The following is a 23,578-nucleotide window of genomic DNA, read 5'->3' on the forward strand; positions in this document are numbered from 1 at the left end:
AACTAGCTGATTATTGAAAGCTTCAAACAACAGTCTCTCTCTCTCTCTGTGAAACTGTGAATAAATGGCTTTAGGATAAAAGGGAGAGAAAAGCCGCCAAAAAAGAAACATCATCACTTTTCTTCTAACCCTCTTCTCTACACTAATAAAGCAGATGAAGAAAGACAAAAAAAGAAAATTAAAAGTGAAAGAAAGTCAAAAGCAAAAAGAAACATCACTTCTACATTTTTCATGAAATGCCAAAGAAGATTAACATACTGTAGAGCATCATACACACCAAAGCTAATCATTGTTATTCAGTCTGTACTTTGCAGCACACCAGCAGGAGCCTGAAGCTAACGTTCATCCAGAGTCAGCAGAGAGAAAAGTCTGTATGAGGCCACATCCTGAAGGAATTTTAATGGAAACTACACAAAGACGCTGCAATATTTACACTGCAGATTTTCATATTCATCATCAAAATGTTCCCAGCTGATTCAGACACGAAGACAATGCAACCAAAACACAACCTTTGAGATGTTCCATAACTTAATCTGCACCAATAAAGAGCTACATTTGAGATGCACAATTAAACATGACATTCCATTAATCTCCACTTTGTGGGGATGGATTTAAAGAGCTCAGACCTGGACTTTCATTTTACAATGGTTTTCCAAAATCAATAAACCAAATCGAAACCCCTTTTCATTTTGAGCCTGAATCGATGATCAACCACCAAACTCTGATCAGGAAAGACAACACAATATAGTATAAATACCCAGTTGATAGCTCTGTTAGCTTTGAGGTAGCCTGGGCGAAAGCCGACTGTTGACTCTGTCAAACAGTCTGGGAAAACCCAAGAGGAATCCGTTTCCATGGAGGGCGGGACCTTACCCAGCAACTTAAATTCATTGGAGTAACGGAGTTCCCTTAACCAATCATAATGTTTAGAAATGACGTTGGTAATGCGCCGAGTTTCATGCTTACTCTCGCGAGGCTCTAGCTCGCGAATCACGCTTCCCACATCCGCTTTCATTATACCGGTACCATTTGATAAATCAAACTTTTCCCAAAGCCAGTTGGAAGGAGAGCTACGACATCCTTGCCACTAACAAAATTGACGAGGCATTTCTCTTGCTCTCGTTTTAATTGTGCAATGATCTCCAGAGTTGAGACAACTTCATGGATAGCTTCTAGCGTTCTTCCGTCGCCATGTTTATTTCCGCTGCGGTTGAACTACAATTACATGGACTACAATGGACTGCGCGCGTGAGTTCTGCGTCACCACTCGCAACTGTTTGCTGATTGGCAAAACACTGAGCGAACCGAGGTAGGGGGATTTGGCCAGACTATGTGCGGAGCCAAAATCTTTGGGCGGAAGTACGTAGGATGGCGTCGCCAGGCTAGCTTTGAGGTATGTCCATGATAAAATCAGATGACTGAAGCATCTATGGTGGTGACGACAAATCACAGAAGCTAATGTCTAGCACAGTCAGCTACACATCCAGCCGGTTGCCACAGCTTGCTGAATAAGCAACTGAGCTCAGTGAGTGGGCGAGTTGTCACAGAGACCCTTCTAGTTATTTTTGGTGCACCTCCGGCACGACAATCACACTAGAAAATGGACAAATAAGGCATGAATAAATATCCCCAAGTCAGCTTCAGGCACAAAACATCTAAGTTTAGTGTTATTTCTCAGCTGAAAATAATAAGGATGAACAAGAAACTCCTTGCTACCTGCCCAAGGGCAAGCATGAAAAACGTTGAAAAAAAGAGGCCCCACAGCAGAACCCTGGGGTGCACCACAGGACAAAACTGCAGATGAAGGCTTTTAGCTATACCTCAGTGACTGCGTTCAAGGCCTGAGCTTATTGCTGACAGTCTAAACCAGCATCAGGATTATCATGTTTTGACTCTGAAAATAAGTATTTTGGACCAAGGCGTATGTCAAACTGCACAAAGCGCATGAGTCATACAAAAGGTCGCCCATAAGGAATTCATCAGCTTTCAAACGAAACACCCTGCACAGTCTACTGGCTTTTTATCAAATCCCTACATCATCTTAAATGGTGGCACCAGGCCTGAAGTATGTCTGTTAAAGGATTTTCATGTTAGTACAAACTTTAAAAAGAAAAGCTGTTAGGATGACACCTCAGATACTGTGTATCCAGACAACACAAGAAAAGACAAGGCACGAGAACGACATGCAGGGCTACTCTCTCCAGGGAAATGGATGGTAAGTCATTTACTATAAAAGGGAATAAATCTATGTCAAAAAATATAAAACATATATACTGTATAACTAAATTAAAGGCTGACGGTATCGACATGATCCTAGTGAGCTCCTGCACACTGTAACAGGAAAATTCACAAAGCAAAGCCTGAAGGCATATAAACATCTGGACAACTGATGATACTTCAAAGAGGGATTTGTCAGCAAAATTAAGATGAAAAGGACACCTGATCATATTTTGGTTATATACAATCAAATTTGTACAAAGAGTTTAACAAAGTGTTTGAACATGTGAGCATAGTTGTGTCAGAGCTTTAAATGTTTTGGGAGTACACTTTTTATGTCCTCATTATGGTTCTTGATAAGCTTGCTCACATTTACAACAGCTGTCCTGATTTGAAAGATTGGCAAAACATTTGACAGATAAACAAAGGAGGCTTAGGGAAGCGATTCAGCCAAACATCAAAACTTAAATTGAACTTTGAACAAAATTTCGACACAAAATCACTTTCTGTACAAATTCCATTTGCAGAGGACAACCTATCAATGTTACTTTAAAGTTAAAGCATTGCTGCACTTTTCTTTTTCTTCAAATGAAAAAAACATTGCAGTTACACGGACTCGAGGTGCAGTCGAATAGCAAAAACAAAAAATACCTCCAATCGTCATTTTATTGGACTTTGTGGATGGTAGGAAAAAGTGTTAAGTACTTAGGAAAAGACCACCACCTTGACACCAACAAACTACAAATGTTTAATAGATATTCAACAAAAAAATGCCTTAGATACTGTATCTGTTGCAATTGAATCAAACTATAACATAGAAATGATCCCATTTGTCCGTTATATCACATTAGAGATCATAAATTTTAGAATGTTACTTTATCATCAAAGTTTGTAGCCGAAGAAAGAAAGAAAGATTTCTTTGTTAACATCTGTTTGTTGCTTTAAGGTTGAACATAACAGATGCACATGCAACACAAAGCAGCAATGCTTGATGCCGTCAGAATAAAATCTTGCTGTAGCACGCTCAAAAATTAAAATGTCCAAAACGTAGCAGTGCCAGACAGTTGAGAGATTAATATCAGGCCCAAACCAGCCTTTTAACATGACCTATTTTCAGATGGTCAAGGCTGCCATTAAACTCTCTTCTGTTGATAGCTTAACATTAAAACAGAGTCATCTGCTCGTAAAAAAGTGACCTTAGACATAAAGGGACATCAACCAATAAAAACTTTGAAAGTGTTTTAACAACGTGTAGCAATGGATGGGCAAAGAAAGATTTTAAAAAGTTTAATATGGTGTGGCTGCAGGCTGCCCACCCTCACCCTCCTGTCCTCAGATTGATCCACGACTGGATGAAAATAATCCAGCATCACTATAAAAGTTACGGTCGCAAGGAACTGTGGGATGAATCTGTCTTCTTTATTTCATAAAAGATGGTCTGGTGTATCACATGCTAAAGGAGATGTTGAAGGAGGACTTGGACTCCATTCCTTAGTTATTAGAGAATTCAAACAGCTCTTATCGTGGCTGCTATGCAGATAGTTCTGGATCATTTCACTCAGTAAGGGAGAGGCTAAATATTGTACAATGATTACCCAAAAATCCTGCATATTCAATTTCATTTTATTCAAAGTGTTTACTGCAAATCCATATGTCCTAACTTAATCAAGAGGACTTCCACAATCGAACACTTGGAAGGAGTCGGTGGGTGAAAAGCTCTCTCAGCTTGTGATGGGAAACCGAGACTTTGAGGCAGAGGAAACGCAAGGCGACATCCGGCCTGTTCTCTGGAGTGGTGGTCGTGCAGTCTTCATCAAAAGACCACCCTTCAAAAGTTTTTAGTCTGTTCCAAAGCAGATGCATTTTTGATCAAGTCCATTGTGTTTAATATTGAAATAGATTTAGATTTAGATTTCTCTAGTTCCAAACCTGTGTCACCTCTGTCATTTGATGACTACAACTGATCATTTAAATGCCTAAACTATTGCCATTGGACCAAAAAGTTTTACATCTCTTCAAGACAAAAGCTTTCATGATATTCGGATTTTTTTCTGTTTCCAGCTGTTTTTTAATACGTATAAAAAGCTGAGCTGAAATGCCACTGTTGGCAGGAAAACGATGCTCCTACTTTTTGTTGTGGGTAATTCCAGCCTCGCGCTGTAATGCCTTCCTAATTTTTTCCCCTCTCATGTATGTTAACGATGTGTCTGTTAATATTAATTGTTTGAGCTTACAGTCGCTGTTTTCACAGCTTGCCAGAATCCATGCGGCGCTGGATTCAGAGAGGAGAAAGAGAAAATGCGTGTTTTTAGAGCTCAGCAGCGAAACTGAATGAGGGAGAGAGCTTGGGATATTTTTACAGCGTTCTGCTCTCTTTCTGTCTTTTTGTTCCTCTTATTCTTGTTTAACATGTGTCGTTTCCATTCTTACTCTCCTTCACTTCTTTGCTTCCGTCTCCTACGTTCCCTCCCTCCTCCTCCTCCTATTTGTTCTTCATCCGTCTGTAGTCTTCAAGCTTACTTGCTGGCTTGCACTCCTCTTTCTTTTTACTTATAAGAAGCTTCAAAAGTTCTTCTGCATCATTATGTTTGTCTGCTCTTGGTCTATTTGAAGTCACACTGTAAAAACAGTCCTCTGCCAAAGCCGGAGAAGCTTTGGAACACATCCACACAGACACACACACACAGCTCATTGGTGCTGCAGTTGAAGCTGTTTTGTCATGTTCAGTCTGTTCACACGCAGATAATTTGTGTCTGTTAACGGAAAAGGTTTCTTTTTTTCACCCTGTGTTTCACGACTGCATCTCATATGCTCAGACTCAGTGACACTTCTAGTTACTGCAAGATATCGTATTGTCAAGAAATCCAGCTTTTCCAAAAGGAACTTTTTTTTACCTAGGAAACACCATTCGCAGCACCATGCTGGGGATTTTACCTGTGTACACACGAGCATGACCTGAGAGCTGAATCCTGAACAGATTCACAAGCATCAGCATGTCAGCAAAGATTAACTACTGTTACTGTTTACTACTGCCAAGGCTGCAGAATCCCTTTTCAGATACTTACACTGTTTTTGCAGCTCAGTTTATGTTCAGGGCTGCACAAGATAATAAAAAAAAAACGGACAAAATTAATCAGTTGCACTTTCCACTGAGTTTTACCAAAAAATCTGCTCATTTATTTTTTAGATATTCTGCCAACGAGCAAAGCAAAGAAAACAGACAAAAGAAATCAAACTCATTTCCTTCCTATTAAGCAATGACAGATGTTTTCACTGGAACAAAAGCATTTCCCCTCAGGGATTATTACAGTTCTGATGTTGGGATCATTTAAATACAGCAAGCCTTGAGCCTTGAGCATAAAAAGATATCTTTGCATATTTTTGAATAAAAACTACTGAATAATGGCTCTTCTGTCTAATAAAAGGATTTGTCCCAGTTCACATGACAACGCCGGCAGTTTGTAGGATAATATCAAGTCAATCACGTTAAAAGAAGAATCAGCAACATAAGAAATGGCAGCAGCGTTTTTTAGTGCAGGATTTGATAGATTGTGTCCTCCTAATGTAGAGGACACTACTTTTCACACGAGGCACTCACGCAGGTCCATAAAGCTATGAGACGGGTGAACAGAGCAAGCAGCCGGACCTGATAAAGTATCACCCAGAGCCCTGAAGGCCTGTGCCGAACAGCAGGCAGGCGTGTGCAGATATTCTCACATATATTACACAGGCAGCTGCAGTCCTTCAGGTTCTTTGCTGGTTGTTGCGCTGAGAGAATTAACCAACCGTTATTTTGGGTAACTCAACAATGCAGAATGCAAGTTTAATTAATCTTTTTCTTTGCCTCAGTGGATGAGAGTGGGTGGATAGTTAAGGTGACATTTGACTCACAAATATTAAAGATAAGACAACGGTAGTAAGAATTCTCCACACTTTGTGTCAAATGAAAACTTTACAAGGAATGATGAGGGTCTCTGACTCCTGCAAAGACGAAGAAGGGCTGGGTATGTGGAGGGCAAAACTGCTGAATATGTTGAGGTCAAAGTTCCCAGAGCATCATGGGACCCCACACCCAGCCTCTCAACAACTGAACGTTAAATCCGTTCGTCGAGTCCTTGGAACAGGACACTGGACTGCGGTCGTCTGGTGGATAGCGAGGCCGAGGAGGCTGGTTTGACCTGAGGAGGGAAGGCCATCTTGCTACAGCAACCATTCCACTACATTCTGTCATAGTGGACAGATGGAGCCAGGAGGTCAAGAACCAGCAACTGTTTACCTCCGCCAAGCACCACAAACAATGAGGCTGGAGATATCCTTGCAGTGACATATCCACAGTCCACCAAACAACTTTGAAACATACTGCATACTCATCGATCAGAAAGTATGCAGAGTGTTTACCCACAATGCATTTCGCTCCTGCCCGAGCCGAAATTAGCCGGCCTGAAGCTGATTTCCCTTAAGCTCTAAACTCTGTAAACTTTAGCAACATTTGAAACATTTTCAGGCGAGAAAGTAGTCATTTAGATCCCCAACGTGTTGAAAATCTGACAAAATACCGGCTGTTTACAATTTTGTTCAGACGAATTTGGCGCTACTAAAGCTAGCCGTAGTGAGCAACGCACTTCCGGTTATTTTCACAAAATAAAATACCCGTTGCCTTTTATCATAGGGAAAGCAATTACGATACAATTGGTGCTTTTGTTTTGAAAACAGGAAGTGAACCTACCCTCGTTGTAGCTACTTTGAAACTGCCGTTTTGACAGGAAATGACGATCGGCGACGTCACGTTACGTTGCATCTTGGGTAGTTTGAGTTTGAGTAGTAGCCTCATGATGCATAACCAACATTTTGGTGAATCTAGTAAGCATCCGGGAACTTCTCGCCTACTCAAACTCGCATACTAACTCAGAAAGTGAGCAGAAGTAGTAGGAGAAGTATGCGGTTTCGAACACAGCCTAAATCTTTTTTTTGAGCATCGATTTTACATTTAGTACATATACTGAACTATGAAAAATGAAAAAAGTTCATATTATCACAACAGTTTTTATCTCAACAGTCAAGACAGGAAGTACAACCCCAAATAACCAAAAAAGTTAGGACGATAAGGAAGAAACAAACTAAGATAATACATGTTTTGTCTGTTCAACTTCTTCCAGCGGGATCACCACAGGACGACAGAGGACTCACAGAGAGTGCTGTGATCTTCACTGCGTGGTTTGGTAACACCACTCAGACTAATAGGATATCTCTTCGACGAGTCATAAAAGCAGCAGAGACAATCATCGTCTCTGACCTCTCCTCCACACATGCAATCTACCGAAGAATGCTGCAGGAGACCAGTGCAGAGCATCCTCCATGACATACACCACCCATGTCACTGTGTTCGGGTGGAACACAGCCTGAGACACTGCTGACCAGAGAGCATCAAAACCCACAACTCAATGGGTTTCTTTTTTCTTTCCAGTCAGACTGATTGCAAAGGATATGAGTCTGGGAGAAAATCATACCCTTCACCTCAATCACTACAGAGACATCTAACACCTGGGATGTGTTCGAAACCGCCTACTACATACTACATACTTGCATACTGCATACTCATCGATCAGACAGTATGCAGAGCGTTTACACCCAGTGCACTTCACTCCTGCCCGAGCCGAAATCAACCGGCCTGAAGCTGATTTCGGCTCAGGCTATAAACTCTGCAAATATATAACTTTAGCAACATTTGAAACATTTTCAGGCGAGAAAGTAGTCTTTTATATCCCCAACGTGTTGAAAATCTGACAAAATACCGGCCATTTACAATTTTCTTCCAACGAATTCGGCGCTACTAAAGCTAGCCGTAGTGAGCAACGCACTTCCGGTTATTTTCACAAAATAAAATACCCATTGCCTTTTATCATAGGGAAAGCCATTACGATACAATTGGTGTTTTAGTTTTGAAAACAGAAGTGAACCTACTCTCATTGTAGCTAGCTTGAAACTGCCGTTTTGACAGGAAATGACAATCGACGACGTCAAGTTACTTTGCATCTTGGGTAGTTTGAATATGACAAGTAACCTCATCAGGGCTCTCAAGTCTCACGCAATGAGCGTGAGACACACGCATTTCAACAAGTTCACACGCTCACACGCCACACATGCCATCTCACGCTGAGAAATGATCAACTTCGTCGCACAGAAATTCTAATGGCCTATACTATAAACGAGTCAATGGTAGGTTACTGTGCGCTCGTACAGCTCAGAACTATAGCTCTGGTACAGCTGTCTTGATTTAGCAACCCATCGGCAAATCACAAAATAGAATTTCTCAGCCAATCAGAAAACAGAATTTCTTGTTGCCGGGTGTGAAATAGCTTTCAGCTGCAAGCACGCGTCCCATGAATGCACAGCGGACATAGCCTATTATGCTCTGAATGCGTGCAGAAGTTGTAGACGAGCTGGAGGTGGAAGAGAACCGTCAGGATCATCAGCAGGTCATATCTTCATTTATTTGAATCTTTTATTAGTTACTATAGTTTTCCTACTCCTTGTAAAAGACCAATACCTGCCGGTTAAAGTGTTCGTTGGAGTAGAAGGCCTAAATATTCAGCACACACCCTTTGACATGAGCAACTTAATGAAAAATGAAAAATATGTAGGAGTGTAATTAGGCTTCCGTGGTTCATTTTTTTCAAAAGTGACTGATATGAACAGATTCCCAATAAGGCTATCTACAATTGCCAAACTGGTATTAGTTCTGCCACACTGAAATGCTGATGCAGAGAGGGTTTTTTCCATGGTGGGGCTCAATAAAACCAAGACCAGGAACACTTTGTTTCTGAATGGAACTCTGTCATCCATCATGACTGTGAAAATGGCTGACATTGAGCCACAGTGCTTTAAATGGGAGCCCCCAATATCAGTCATCAAGCATCAAAATCTGCCACAAACACTTACAACAACACTCATAAACAAACACACACAGAGAGGGACTGCTCAAGGGGCCCATTTGGGGTTATGTTTGTTTTTCTTAATTTAATTTGTCTGTTTTTTGTTTGTTAAGACTTTGCATACCTAAAACAATTTATTTTAAAATATAGCAGAATTTAGTGTAAAAGTGAAGATTTGGGATTTTGGTATAAATAAAACAATTTCTTTGTTCTTTAAGTAGCTAGTTTATGGCGATGGGATACTGCAAGGGACCCCCCCCAAAAAAAAACGAAAGAAACCCCCCCACGCACAAGGCCCGGCCCCTGCCCCGCCCGAATCTCACTCCAAGCAAACTTGAAAACTTGAGAGCCCTGACCTCATGATGCATACTCAACATTTCGGCGAATCTAGTATGCATCTAGTATACATCCGGGAACTTAAAAAAGTTAAAGTTAGTATTAGTAGTAGGAGAAGTATGCGGTTTCGAACACAGCCCTGGTCAGGAACTCTAACTCCTCACACACTGAAGTCCAAATTAAGAATTTTTTCAACGAGTTTTCGGTTCTTCACTGAAAGATTAAGCTGTGTTTCTCTGCCACCTTTCCTGTCTCCTAAACTTTAAATGTCCAGTAAAGGCTTAAAACACCCCTACAAACTTTCATATATATCCTGCAGTTTGCTGTTGTGGGAACTATGCGGAAAGGCGATCGATTTGTTTGGAATGGAAATCTCTCCAGGGATGCAATAATTTGTGTAACATCTTAATCTTGAGGTAAGGTAAGTGTTCTAAAACCGAGGTAAGGCCTTAAACTCTTCATCACCACACAGACACACACAAAAGTCAATGACTTCAAATATATTGAAGAATGAGAAACTCCAGCAAGCATTATTAGTGTAGTGCATAAATGCACACACTACAGACTATTCATGCTATCCAGACACCATGGCTCACAGAAGTGATGTTACATTTAACAGTCATTTTCAAGGAGTGGGCTATTAAAGTAAAGCATTGACCTCTGTACGACCTCTCTGATTCTTTCTAAACACTTTCTGTGATCAGATTATGTTAAATCTCTGCAGACAGATTCAAGTTCAAACCACACGGCAGCAGTTTCAGCCCGGTTGTTGTCTGCATTTCATTTTAATGCGGCAAACAAAACAAAAACTGGTCTGTGTGACGAATGAACAAAGCGCCACATGAGAGCGGCATCACAGGTTCATGAGCAGATATTTGACAATCCGAATGAAACATTCAGCTCGACACAGTGTTAACAGGACATTTTCAACACCTGCTGTTGTTGGAACATAAGCAGGAAGCATCAAGCCTGCCACCCGATGATCTGCTTGTATTTATTTTCCGAACACACAGGAACGATGGAACGAGAAAAACTGGTCTTTAAACGTTTTGACCCTTCATCACCATGAATAAATCTTCCCTCATAGATTCATGTAGCCTATATTTGTCTCGCATTCATTTTATCTATATTTATTTTGGCACACCTCAAAGAACGAGATTGTGCCTCACCCTCCACTGACCAACCAAAGCAGACGGGACGGGGGCTAAAATGTAGCATTTCAAAGTGAAGATAAGAGAATCTGCTGCTTCAAAACACATGAAGAAGAATTCGTTTTTTTAACTGTAAAACATGAAAATCTGCTCTTGTAGATGCTAAAGATATGTTTGAACGTATTATTGGCTTTTTCACAACTCCAAAGTTCTTGTCTACACCTAACCAAAGAGTGATTTTGATGATGAGCTGCCTAAAGATTTATTTTTCCCTAAACTTAGGAACCAGGAAGTTTTATTGACAAATTATAATCAAACTGACTGACAAGAAACTCTAGACTTCTTGATTAAACCTAACCAGAGGGATTGTGATATTGAGCCGCTTGAACTGTGACTTTTCCTAAACATAACCAGGAAATTGCATAACCTAAACCTGACCAAACAGTCAGTGTCAAGAAACCTTAAAACGTCTTGTCTAAATTAGGGCTGGGCAACGATTAAAAATTTTAATCTAATTAATCACATGATTTCCCTGATTAATCACAATTAATCGCATTTGTACGCAAAATCAAAAAATGAATTCAAAAGTAGTTTATAGCTATTAGCATTTAGTTTTATTTTAAATGTGCTGCCATATGAATGAAAGTGCCATAACATTTGTTGTGCAAACACACTTTTAACATCAGCATCTTTCTGTAGTTTTTATGTAGAAGCCTCGCTCCACTGTCTGTTTCCTTGAATGACTTGCTGCTATCAGTTGTGTGTTTTGCCTTTAAGTGATATTTTAGACTGGAACTACTACGCTGAGAAGACAATTCAACTTGGCAGTGTTTACAGATGACTTTGGTTCTGTCGACTCCGCCGTCTGGAAGAACTTTAAAATGAAAACGGCCGAGTAAAAGTTCCGTACCCTTCTCCAGGTTTGGTGGATCCGCCGATTACTTTCTTTTCCGGTTCTGCAGCAGACAGCAACAGACTTTTACAAAATAAAAGCCTGTGAGCAACAGACTTTTACAAAATAAAAGAAATAATAAAACAGGGGTGGTCTGTGGTGTAGTGGGTTGAGTAGGCGCCCCATGTACAGAGGCTATAGTCCTCGCTGCAGCTGGCCCCGGTTCGAGTCCCGCATCGGACGGCCCTGTGCTGCGTGTTGTCCCCCCTCTCTCTGGCCCCTGCTTCCTGTCTCTCGGAACTTTCCTATCCATTAAAGGCACAAAAGCCCCCCCAAAAATAAATAAAAACTGCATTAATGCGCAATAAAATATTTGTCGGAGTTAAATAATTAACGAGTTAACGCGATTATAACGAGTTAACTCGCCCAGCCCTAGTCTAAACTTATCCAAAGAGGGAGTGGGTAATCTTCACCCATATCTCAACGTTACTTTGATGGCCAAATCATCCCTCTCTCCTCCTCAGTCACAAATCTGGGAGTTCAGTTCAATCCCCATCTGACTTTCAATGACCATATCAAGCAATTGTGCAAGATCTCATTCCACCATCTTCGCACGCCCCACTTTAACCCTGCCAGATGCTGAGAAGCTTGTCCGTGCCTTCATCTCCTCGAGACTGGACTACTGCAATGGACTCTTCAACGGGATTCCTGGCAAGTACATCCAGAAGCTTAAATACATTCAAAACAGTGCTGCCAGGGTCCTGATGAGAGTCCAAAAATATGAGCACATAACCCTCATCCCTCTACTCACTTCATTGGCTCCCTCTCCCATTCCAGATTAATTATAAAATGATGCTGCTCACCCACAAATGCCTCAATGGACACGCACCTCCCTACTTACAAGAACTCAGCACGCCACAATCCTCCACCCACACCCTCAGATCTACAGGCAGCCTCCTAGTCCGAGCTCTCAGCACCAAGCACTCCACCATGGGGGACCGAGCCTTCTGCTCGGCGGCCCCTCGCCTCCAGCTGATGGCTGCACAGGGTCTAGACTCTTTCAAAGCTGCCCTAAAAGAACTTTTTATTAAAAAAAGACATGATCTGTGTATTTTATTATTTTTCTTTATTTTTCTTTTATGCTTTTAACTTGTTGCTTTTACCTTGTAGCACTCTGAGATCCCTGATGAAGAGTGCATTGTAAATAAAATTTATTATTATCCCCTTAACGCCTATTGTCGCATATATGCTACAAACCAAAGCAGGAGTAACCGTTGACTCCAAATTGATCAGGATGCCTGTTGTTGCAAATTTGCAACATACCAAAAATTCTATTTCTTTTCTGTGCAAAAGTGAAATTAATAATCTCAGCATTATTTACCATCTACTTAAAGGCTAAAACACACACAAAACATTTTTTTTTATATACAGCTATATAAATTCAGGCGTTGAGGGGTTAATATTATATTTTGTTGGTCTCTACACATCATCGACTGACCCCCATCTTGACAAAGCTACTGACCGACTTTCCTTCAGCACCGTTGCTGTGCTACCAAACAGCAGTACTGAAGAAATCTTACCATTTCCTAACATCAGTCTGACTGACACGTCTCACTGGGAGGTTTGGAATTAATTCATGTAAAAAGTTTCAGCAAAAGTGTCTGAAACCTGGTTCAGTGCCATCAAGGTAAGAAACAGCTGATCGGACAGCTTGACCAAACCAAGCAGTTTACCTCCATCATAAGTCACATGGCTGTCAGCATCATTCAGCCGGCTTGATAGAAGGACATGACCATAAAACCCGTTCCTTACCTGGTGACAGATCTCATGAACGACAACCATAGTGAGCTCCATCTGATAGGACGACGACGACACCTCAGCATCCAACAGTATCTTCTGCTCCACGAAAACGCTCAGCCCCCAGTTCTCCATGGCAGCATACGGATGTTTGGGTACCGCCAATAAGTCTGTAAAAAAGCACACACATGACAACACATTTCAGCTTTTCAACACTTGCTGGACGAGCTCTTGCACTGATAAACTCACAGTCGGTCCTATCCAGTGAGATTCCACCACTTAAATAAAAGGAGGCGGATCTTTTAACAGGATGACTGCTGAGATTAGAGCAGATCCCATTTTGGGTTAAAATTAAACACATGAGTCACTTTAACAACCTGCCAGCAGAATCCTATTATCCCCCAAGAATGGATTTAAGACGTTTTCCAGGTAATATTCAACATCTGAATAAGAGAGAAGCAGAGCAACTGAAAAAAGAAGTAGAAAAAAAACAGGGAGAAAAGGGGCAGTGGTGTTGAAAGACTTGAGATATTTTGGGCTAATTGCTTCTGTTCAAAAGGTTCCTTTAAGACACCATTAATCCAAACAGAACAGTTTTGTCATTTCATGAAATCTGAGAAATCCCAATCAGTTCCCATCACAGGAGGCCAAATACTGTTGTTTTGTCAAATGTGATGACGTCTCAGTAACCCGATTTCACAAAAAAACAGGAAATAAGCAACATCTCATGAAGTGGTAATGCCAATTAGGTTCTGCTTCCACCGAAAGAATCCATGTGCTAAGTTAGTGTGCAGTTCTGTCATAGCATGGTGGAAACACTGATTCTCTTTATAAAAGACCTAGAAAAGCCCATAGATGGGGACGTTTTCTATCGTTTGGATTTTTTTTTAGGTAACTTTTACTTTTATTTTCATTCGATATTCAATTAAGCTTGAGCTTCATAACCGCTTGGTTAGGTTTAGGGGAAGAAAAACATGGCTTAGACAGCCCGATGTCACCTAGGAAATTATTAACAAATTATTGTTTCCTTTTTCTTCTCTGAAAGAATCCCTCCGTAACCCTGAGGCTGTGCTGTTAAATAAACAGCTGAATCGAACAAGAATTGCTTTCATATTACGTGTCTTTACAAAGAACTCACGGTTTACTTTAGTTTTTTTTAATGGCTGTTTGGTAAACTTTCAAAACCACAATGAATTGGTTAGATTAAAGTACCAACATCTCAGTTAGGGTTTGGAAAAGTTTGGTCTAAAATACGCCTCGTGTCATTAAAAACTGATGTCGAGGCTTTGATTTGTGAGGCCAAAGAATCCTGCAAAATGGCCACTGAAAGCCACTTTCTCAGTCTCTGATAGTCAGTATTTTTCCCACTCATCCTCTGTCATAATTCCTAACTGTTCAACAGAGTTCCTCCTTGCTTAACCCATTTAGGCCTAAGACGCCTGGAAAAGAATGCCTGTAAAACCTATCGGCGATTTCAGAAAGACCCCCTAAAACCTGAAGTTTTTCTGGAAATTCAGCAATTACTAAATGATTGATTTCTCAGCCTCTGTAGCAGATAGAAACAAAATTCAAAAAGTATTTGAGAGCTTACACCTGTGGCTTTCTTTGGAAATTGAGTTCATTTACAAACACCGTCACGAAAATAGAAAATGTAAAAAGTAATGTACAGGAACAGCACTATTTTAAATTAGAAAACAGTAATAAAATTAAATTAAATTAAATTTTATATTTAAATTATTTATTTATATATTTATTTTATCGCCAATAATCTCTTCGTACTGGCAGCACAAGGAGCCCATACACATTCCAATAAACGTTTTCATCTCCGGCACAGTTACGTGTGACCACCTTGCCATCTTTGCTCGAGCTGGAGTCTGAAGTACCTGGTCACTGTACGTATTCGTCTCGGAAACGAGATGCACCCAAAGCTCCTCAGTAAAAATATGATTAAATGCCTGCAACGGTGTGGCATCTGCAGGTAAATCGACTTTCACCGCTGGTGTGCGGACTGAAAGTCCTCCATGCTTGTTCGATGAAACTTAACTTTTTTTTTTTTTTGATGTAACTTAACTTCAAAACAATGACACGAGGAACATGACGACACTCTCACGTGTCTATTATAATGCATTTAATTGGCGCAGAGGTCAGTAATTGGTGCAAAACAACCTTATACATGAAAAAAGACGTGTACGCTTTCCCGGCCTTAAAGGTAGAATAACGCAACAGCGCCCCCGGCTTTAAAGGTAGAAATGCGGCAACGCTTTCCCGGCCTCAATGGGTTAAAGGGATAGTTCGCCTCTTTTAACATGAAGCTGTATGACATCCCATATTGGCAATATCATTTATCACAACGATTTTGTGATGCAAATGTATTACTCTTTTGAACACATATTGTTTTGAGAAGCAAAATGCTTTATTTTTGTGTCCCCAGCCAACTAGCCGGACTACCTTCGTCAACACCAAAACGAGGCCGGAACTCGGCTTACAGGACGCAGCGGGGGGTAAGTCAAATTTAATAAATGATATTGCTAATATGGGATGTCATACAGCTTCATGTCAAAAAGGGCGAACTATCCCTTTAAGTTCTGCAGTGAAGATATTGGGGGAACGTGTTTACATGTTTCTAGAATTCATTTATTAAGTTGCCAGGAAGAAAAAAAAAAAAACAGTTATTCCTTTTGGTTTACCTAACAACTGGAGACTGTTTATAACAGACGTGTGATTAAACAGCCAGAGAACACTTGTAAATAAGAGACAACCCAGAAAGCACTTCTCCGTTTAAAAAGTGTGTTGAACATCCTTTCATGCTGGTTTGACTTATTGATGACTGGAAGAAGAAATACAATTAATGTGTGATGAGAGAACAGCTCAAAGCTGTAGGATAGTCACCAGATAGTCGCACTGGCGACTATCCTTTTCAGGAATCTGGCAAGTTACGATACATGAAAGTGTTGCTCTGATATGAAGTTCTGTTACAAGCTTTGGTGGACAGTTTTTTGGTTTACCCTGAGCCTTTTTCCAGCAGGTAGAGTTTTCACCAAACAAGCTCTTAAAAACTCTCCATACCTACCGAGCACAGTCAGAGAGGGGATGGTGAAGCATTTAGAAGCCGAAGAGTTCTTCTTCTAGGCTGCACCACTGCTACACGTGGTTTAAAAATAATTAAAAAGAGTATAAATGCAGCTGTGTTTGGCACAAAGGTTGAGTTGTTTTAAGTGAGAAGCGGGATATTAGCAGCAAGTGGGCCAGAAATAGAGTTCCTTTAAGTGAAGACACTTGATTAAAGAGGGCGAGGAGCTGAAAAAAGAGGAGGTGATAAGGTGAAAATGAGCTTTTTCACTGAAACAGAAACCTTGCTGTTTTTCAGGAGGAGGAGGAGGCTTTTCTCTCCACCGAAATGAGCAGAAACTTTGCCTTTTGAATGTAAAACTTCTGTCAGAATGCAGGGATCACGTGCACAGAAAACTATTACGCCAGGCAGAAGTTCCTTTGCATAGAAGGAAAGATATAAAGCGCTTGTCCGTACAGTTTAAATATGACGGGAAAACTAATTTACAGTACTGTACAAAAGTCTTCAAGCGCCTCTCAATTCTTTATATTTCACCTCCTTTCAAAGTGTTCTGAGCAAAGGTTCATTCGTAGCTTTTCTTTGGACACTGGCTGCTATTTTCACTCATTTTCAGAGGAATGTGTGTGTTTGTTAAACCACTTAACACTGAAATTGTTAAAATAACCTTATTCAAGTAACCTTGCTACTAGCAGTCTGTCACAAGGACACATCATTTGTTCCCATTTCTTTAGTTGCATCTGAACATTTTCCAATAAAGCACCGCTCCTGTTTCATGTTTTCCTGTAAATATATAATAAAATGAGAGGTGGCTCAAAATGTTTTACATCGTACTGTACGTGGTAAATTTAGGACAGATTAGCAGTATTTCCATGATTTTACTGAACAGATCCATTTTTAGTTTGAACGATTCTCAGTCCATAAAGATAAATTATTCATCTTTATGTCGGTTTTGCTTCAAACATCTGAGCTGCGAGCCAGAAAAGGAAAGATTTGTTGGCATTTGTGACATTAAAAATGCTCTCAATGATGCAAACCACACAATTTTCTTTGTCTATCTTCAGCGCTGCAGACACAGACATGCTGCTGGAGACACGCAGAAAAAAAGCTGATGATTACATTCTCCCGTTTTAAAATCAAATCAAAATAATGTTAATAGCTGTAAGGATTACTCTATGAAGGCCTCTATAAGCTACGGCACAACAAGATCGGATTGCTGATTTAATCCCTGTTGCTGTCAGACGGTGTTACTAAGAGATGCCAGTCAGACGTTCACACATTATCGAGGAGGTTGCAATGTGCACTGTAAAATCTCCAACAACTCTGATGTTGGTTCATTGGGACGATGGCTAAAGAAAGGCGTTAATCGCATAGAGAGGCGACGTTTTCAGCCTTTACAAAAGATTTCTCCAATAAACTGATTAAGCACCTGGTGACAAAAGTCAGTGAGCTTTGATGTGAATACAGATCAGTGGTGCTGATGTTGAGCCGCTGCGGGCGCATTCCCAAACTGCTGGTGTGTTAACGACCAATGTGGGCTCGCAGGATGGATCCAGTCAGACTTCTGTAAATATATGTGAAGCTGTGATGAAGGGTGTCAATGAATATCTGAGGAAACAAATGGTCGAATCACCTCTGGTCATGTATGGGATCAGTCATGTGTTCCATCCCCAATGATGAAAACAGGACCGATAATAACTTGAGAGGAGAGAGTTAGGTTGGCTCGACAGATGTGTGGCAGGTTTCATTAAACGTGTAGTTAAAAGACAGGTTTATTAATGATAAATATTAATTCAATATAAACTACTGTATGTGCAGCCCATGTTAAACAATCAGTTCAGTTCAGACTTTTTACTGTTTTCTATGTTTGTCTCTTCATGTTTCTGTTCCTTTTTTTTCTTTTTCCCTTCTTCGCTCTCCCTCTCTCTCTGTCCCCCGGTCTGGTTCAACACTATCACATCATGTTAAGTATTGTAACAAAAATAAATAAATAAAAATAAGGAGTTAATGGGCATCAAGGGGAGCTTTACATTCATAAAGCTTCCCTTGGCATAGCAAATGTGTTTGGCATTAACTGTATTCAGATTACAATTCTGCTGCCATAATGCTGGACAGGACAAGGGGTTAAAATTTTTTTTTTTTAAATTTAAAAAATAAATGAACACAAGAAACATCCCAGATTGCTTTCATGCTTTCAAACCTTTTGATAATGGAAACTAAAAAAAAGAAGCGTTTTTTTATTCATCAGCTGACAGATCACAGCTTTGTTTTGAAAAACTAATCCAGCTAATTAAAATGTTTTGATATTTCCATTTACACACGGACTCTTTAACTAATTTGAAAGACAGTTATAGTGCCTTAATATATGGAAATAGTCCAGACCGGCTGTCTTTCACACATCCACTGAGGGCTCAGATTCGCAGCAGAGAGCTGAGCTCCGGCGGTCTGTTTTTGCAACTTAAAAGCAGAACTCTGCAGCAGCTGTCAGTCAGCTCTGTCTGGTAGGTAATCGGCTATAAACAAATGTCATGATGTGAGTCCTCTGCCTGCCAGGTGGCCTCTTTTCTAACATGCATCTCTCTGCAGAGAGAAGGAAGTGATAGAGACCCACTGGGTTAAATGTTTTTAGGTGTCCACGTGTCTGAGAGCTGGAGGCGTCTATTGTGAAGAACTCTGAGTGTGTCCTTTCATAGCTTCAACTCTGAAATAATGTTTAAACATTTCTCTGTAAGTTGATATGCTCTCAGTAGCTTTCAGTGAAGGGGATGTCAGTGGGGCCTCGCTAAGCAGAGCACAGTAATTTGGGAACAAGTATTGAGACTGCGCAGGAACCTTTTCTTATGCATCATCATCATCTTTCCTCCACTGGAAACCTGCAACCTCAAGAACTTTACAGTTTCTTTCATTTTAGCCCACTTTTTCATGCCGGGCCTTAACAACTACAGCAAGTTTAAAGGTGGATTAAAATGACAGTTTTCTGCCTGACTGGATTGTTGCGATGATGAATTGACATTTTTTTCAAGTTGCCCTAAATGTTTGACAGTTTGCGTCAAAACTGGTATAGTTGAACACCAAGCCTGACGAAACTTATCATCATTATCCATCCATCCATCTTCTTCCACTTATCTGGGGTCGGGTCACGGAGGCAAGAGGTCTGGGAGGGAAAACCAGACATCCCTCTCCCCAGAAACATTGTCAATCATAATCACAGCTGAGGTTATGTCACAGCAACACGACTAAAGGCTAAAGATATGAGTTTCAAGATGTACAAAAAAGCAACTGAAAAAGTAAAACCAGTTTGTGGTCATGGCAAACTGATGCGTCACATCAGCCTAACTGATGCGTCACATCAGCCTAACTGATGCGGCCGCTGTACTGGATTTTAACAAGAAGTTTGAATCTGTTACACAATTCAGCAGGTTGTTGGCAGACATGAAGTCGGATCGTATCTTAGTCTTTGATGTGTGGATACTGCATCACTTCCAACTGCTCAACCTATGAAAAAGATGGAACATTGGACTTAAATCTATAAAGCATCGATTCAATACAGCTGACACAAGTAATCTGAACACTCACCAGTAGAAAAGCCGTGGTGAATCCCAGGATGCTAACACAGCTAGCACAACAACACAAGAGCAAGATACGGTTGTGGAAGACTTCTTCCAACCACAACCTCGACACAAGTCAGCAAAGTTAAAGGCAATTACAGCATCTTTTGCCTGTTTTATCACTAAAGATTTCTGATCTTACAGTAAAGTTTAAATTGATGGCTTTGGTAAAGAGATTACACACATTAGAGGTGACATAATAGATACCAACTACACACAGCCCATGTAGATGTGTATCAAATTATTTTATAATGAAGAGATCACAAGAGTCCCATAAAATAATTCTATTTGTACTGTTTTATGTAACATCCTTTGTTGAAATACATATAAATCTATAAATAAATGAACGTTTATTGTAATTATTCCAGTCTTTTTAAGCCATGAATGTGTTGTCACTGCCCTCATTTAAAGTCGAGGGACACAGATATCTTAAAAAGAATGCATTTAAACTTAGTAAAGTTTCCTGCAAGTCTTGGGACAGGCCTGTAGCATCAAAAACCTGTGACTTATAAAGAAAGTGGCACAGTACTCCAAGGGAATCAAAGCTGCAGAAGCCAAGTTATCCAAAGTTCTGACGTCTAATTGGGGCAAGCTCCAAAACCAACGAATTTCCTACATTTCCCATGATGCTACGGCATGGGATTTTTGACAACACCACCCAGGCCAAATGTCCCTATTCTTTCAAACATCACACTGCCATAACATAACTTTTGCAGGGTTATTTTTTAATAATCTGGAAGGCAACAGTTTTTTGGTTTTTGCATTTCAACTGGAAACAGCTGCAACACAAAGTTCACACATACGATTCATAGTGTGATGGGAAATGTATTGCTGCTCCTTAAGAATGTGCTAGGTGTTGTTTTCTCTGTCTTAAAAACACTGGGTGCCTCATCATGTGTTTTTTGATTTACACATGATTTCTGGCTAAGTCAGCAACTAATATTCTTATGTGTCCCATGTGTTGCAGCCTGGCGCTGTTACTGTCCTTCATGAAGCATAATAAACCTCGGAAAGGTTGTTGCAGACTCACTGTGCTTTGTTAACAGAAATTTCCACCACATTAGTCATGTCCCCTGTTTTTTAGAAGCTCACGACTCAGTGTGACCAAAAAAAAGGAGACTTGAGAGAAAATCTCTCTAATTGGAGAAAGTTTACATTTGACTGTGCTTAAGTTCCAGCTCATCACGCTCACCCATGGTCTGCTATCGAGAATTAACCGACTCCACAACAATAGAAGCGGCACTGAAAGTTAAGCTCAGACACAGTGGGGTGCGGTTTAAGTAACCAGACCGACAAAAATTAAATCTGATGTTTAAAGAAAACGGCAGTAATGTAATGTAGACTTTAGCTTCTTTTATATTTTGAGGATAAAAGAAAAATGGTTCTGGACTGAGGGAAACTTTTATATGAGTATTTTGTATAAAAACAAAATAAAAAGCCTTGTTTCCAGAAGGCCAGAGCAGCCTCGATCGGCTATAATGCATCGCCTCGTATTTCCAGTGTTAAGCCGCTCACACGGTTCACACCTGATCCATCACCGAGGCACCGGCTGCCGGAGCGACAGCAGAAACTATCTGTGTCAACGTCAGAGTCATCAGCTCGTGAGGTAGTTCGTAGAAACGGTTCGTAGGTCGGAGATGAAAGAGTAACAAGTAGCCGAAGAGCCTCAACAAACATCCATAAGCACAACCTTTTCCGCACAAATATCAAGAATAGTGGCAGGGGAGTGGAATGATTTCTTTGATAGTTTATCTACCAAATCCATTCTGCCATTGTGGAATCATGATAGTATTTTCCTAAAAAGTATCGTCTAAGTCCACAACCAACATCTACATACATATACAGTACCTTGCGAAAGTAGTCAGCCCCCTTTTCAACTTTTCAACCTTTTGCCACATTTCAGGTTTCAAACATAAAGATATAAAATGTACATTTTTTGTGAAGAATCAACAACAAGTGGGACACAATCGTGAAGTGGAATGAATAGCCTGAAATGTGGCAAAAGGTTGGGCCGGATACTTTCGCAAGGCACATTATAAAAGCTTATAAAGGCCCAACATTGTTTACATCCAGCCATCCATGACCTGGGACCTTTAAGTGTGTGAAGTCCTGTTTAGAAAGTATTTGTAGAAAGTATTTGGTAAAGTACTGATAAAATATATAAGAAAGCCCCTAAATAAATTACCTGAACTTCAGTGGACACAAATGTCTGTACAAATGTCTGCTGCCGGCAACTTAAAGTTGTCGGCAGCAGACATTGTACAGGATCTTGTAGTAGAAAAAGTCAAAGCCCATTCCTAATTCCCACCTTTGGCCCAACGTCTCATCTACTCCTCCATTTTGTAGGAGTAAGGTGTCCCTTCCTTTGGAGACAGAGTGGTGGTCATTAAACCTTTTTTCCAGGGCACTGGGGGCCATTTAGATGGTTCGATGACCAATATTTTTTTTTATCTCTAAAAGAAAAGGGCGGTGTTGCCAACTTAGCAACACTCTTACTATATTTGGCGAGTATTCAGACTGAATGTCTCTCCCACAATGTTATACCTCTCTCATACAGCGTCAAGAGAGGTGATACAATTACGTGCACATGGCCAATTATGCAAATTAGGCGATTACATAATTTATCGACTTCCAGCGATTTTTAGGACAGCAGATACTTACTTTCCTTACTGTTGGCAACACTATAAAAGGGCCATTGTCACCATTGCCAAAAATCTAAAGGACAGTAGAATCACATTAATTTAATTCAACCTGTTAAATATATCAAAATATCATTGTTGAACTGTTGCTGGTTTCCTTGCATGTTGCCTAGAAACTAGCATGTTAGCAAACCGCTCGTGTCAACGTCTTTGGCCAACAGGTATAAATAAAAATGTATTCAGGTTAACATGAGGTTATGATTTGGTGTTACGGAGAAAACTATAGTGGGGGCAATGACAAATGGCTCAATTGTTGAGGGTACTGACTTCAACACGATAAAAGGAACATGCTAGCTATCACCGGTCACATTAGCTCTCCTGGCTGATATGTAATACCGCTGTTTTAGTCCCCCTGCCATTAAATTCAGGATATTAATTGATCTTATACACCAATATAAGTTAATGTTAAACTTTAAACATATATCGTTCCAATCAGCTTGCATTTTTTTAAAAGCTGAGTGGCCGCCCTCTCAGATAGGCCCAACCCCATATTGCTTTATTTTTTCACATGGTATGTATATATATATATATATGTATATATATATATATATGTATATATATATATATATATATATATGTATATATATATATATATATATATATATAAAATGTATCTATAGCATTGCTTAGTCTTACAAAAGGAGTATACATGTCAAAGGGGGGTTCATGACCATTCTGATCTCTGATATTTCAGAGGATATGCATAAGGAATTGCATATACATACTGTATATATCTAGGGTTAAACAGAGTAAAACAACAACAAAACAAATACACATGGACAATCCCCATTTTTTACTAACTATAACAACCTCATAGGCATGTTGGAATTGCTTATATAGACAATTAAAAAGAAAATGGCTGGTTTTCCAGCCATTTTT

General features: G+C 40.1%; 1 protein-coding gene across 1 annotated transcript in view; it reads right to left on the bottom strand.

Moving 5' to 3' along the window:
• The window catches only part of LOC142385593 (thyrotropin-releasing hormone-degrading ectoenzyme-like), a 303,046-nt gene that overhangs the window by 133,179 nt on the left and 146,289 nt on the right, over nt 1–23,578 (bottom strand). Inside the window, exon 5 of the mRNA XM_075472253.1 lies at nt 13,341–13,495. Within this exon, the coding sequence (XP_075328368.1) occupies nt 13,341–13,495 (155 nt within the window). The remainder of the gene's footprint in view (nt 1–13,340; nt 13,496–23,578) is intronic.

Source organism: Odontesthes bonariensis, chromosome 8 (genome assembly GCF_027942865.1).
Source record: "Odontesthes bonariensis isolate fOdoBon6 chromosome 8, fOdoBon6.hap1, whole genome shotgun sequence".
Taxonomy (NCBI): domain Eukaryota; kingdom Metazoa; phylum Chordata; class Actinopteri; order Atheriniformes; family Atherinopsidae; genus Odontesthes; species Odontesthes bonariensis.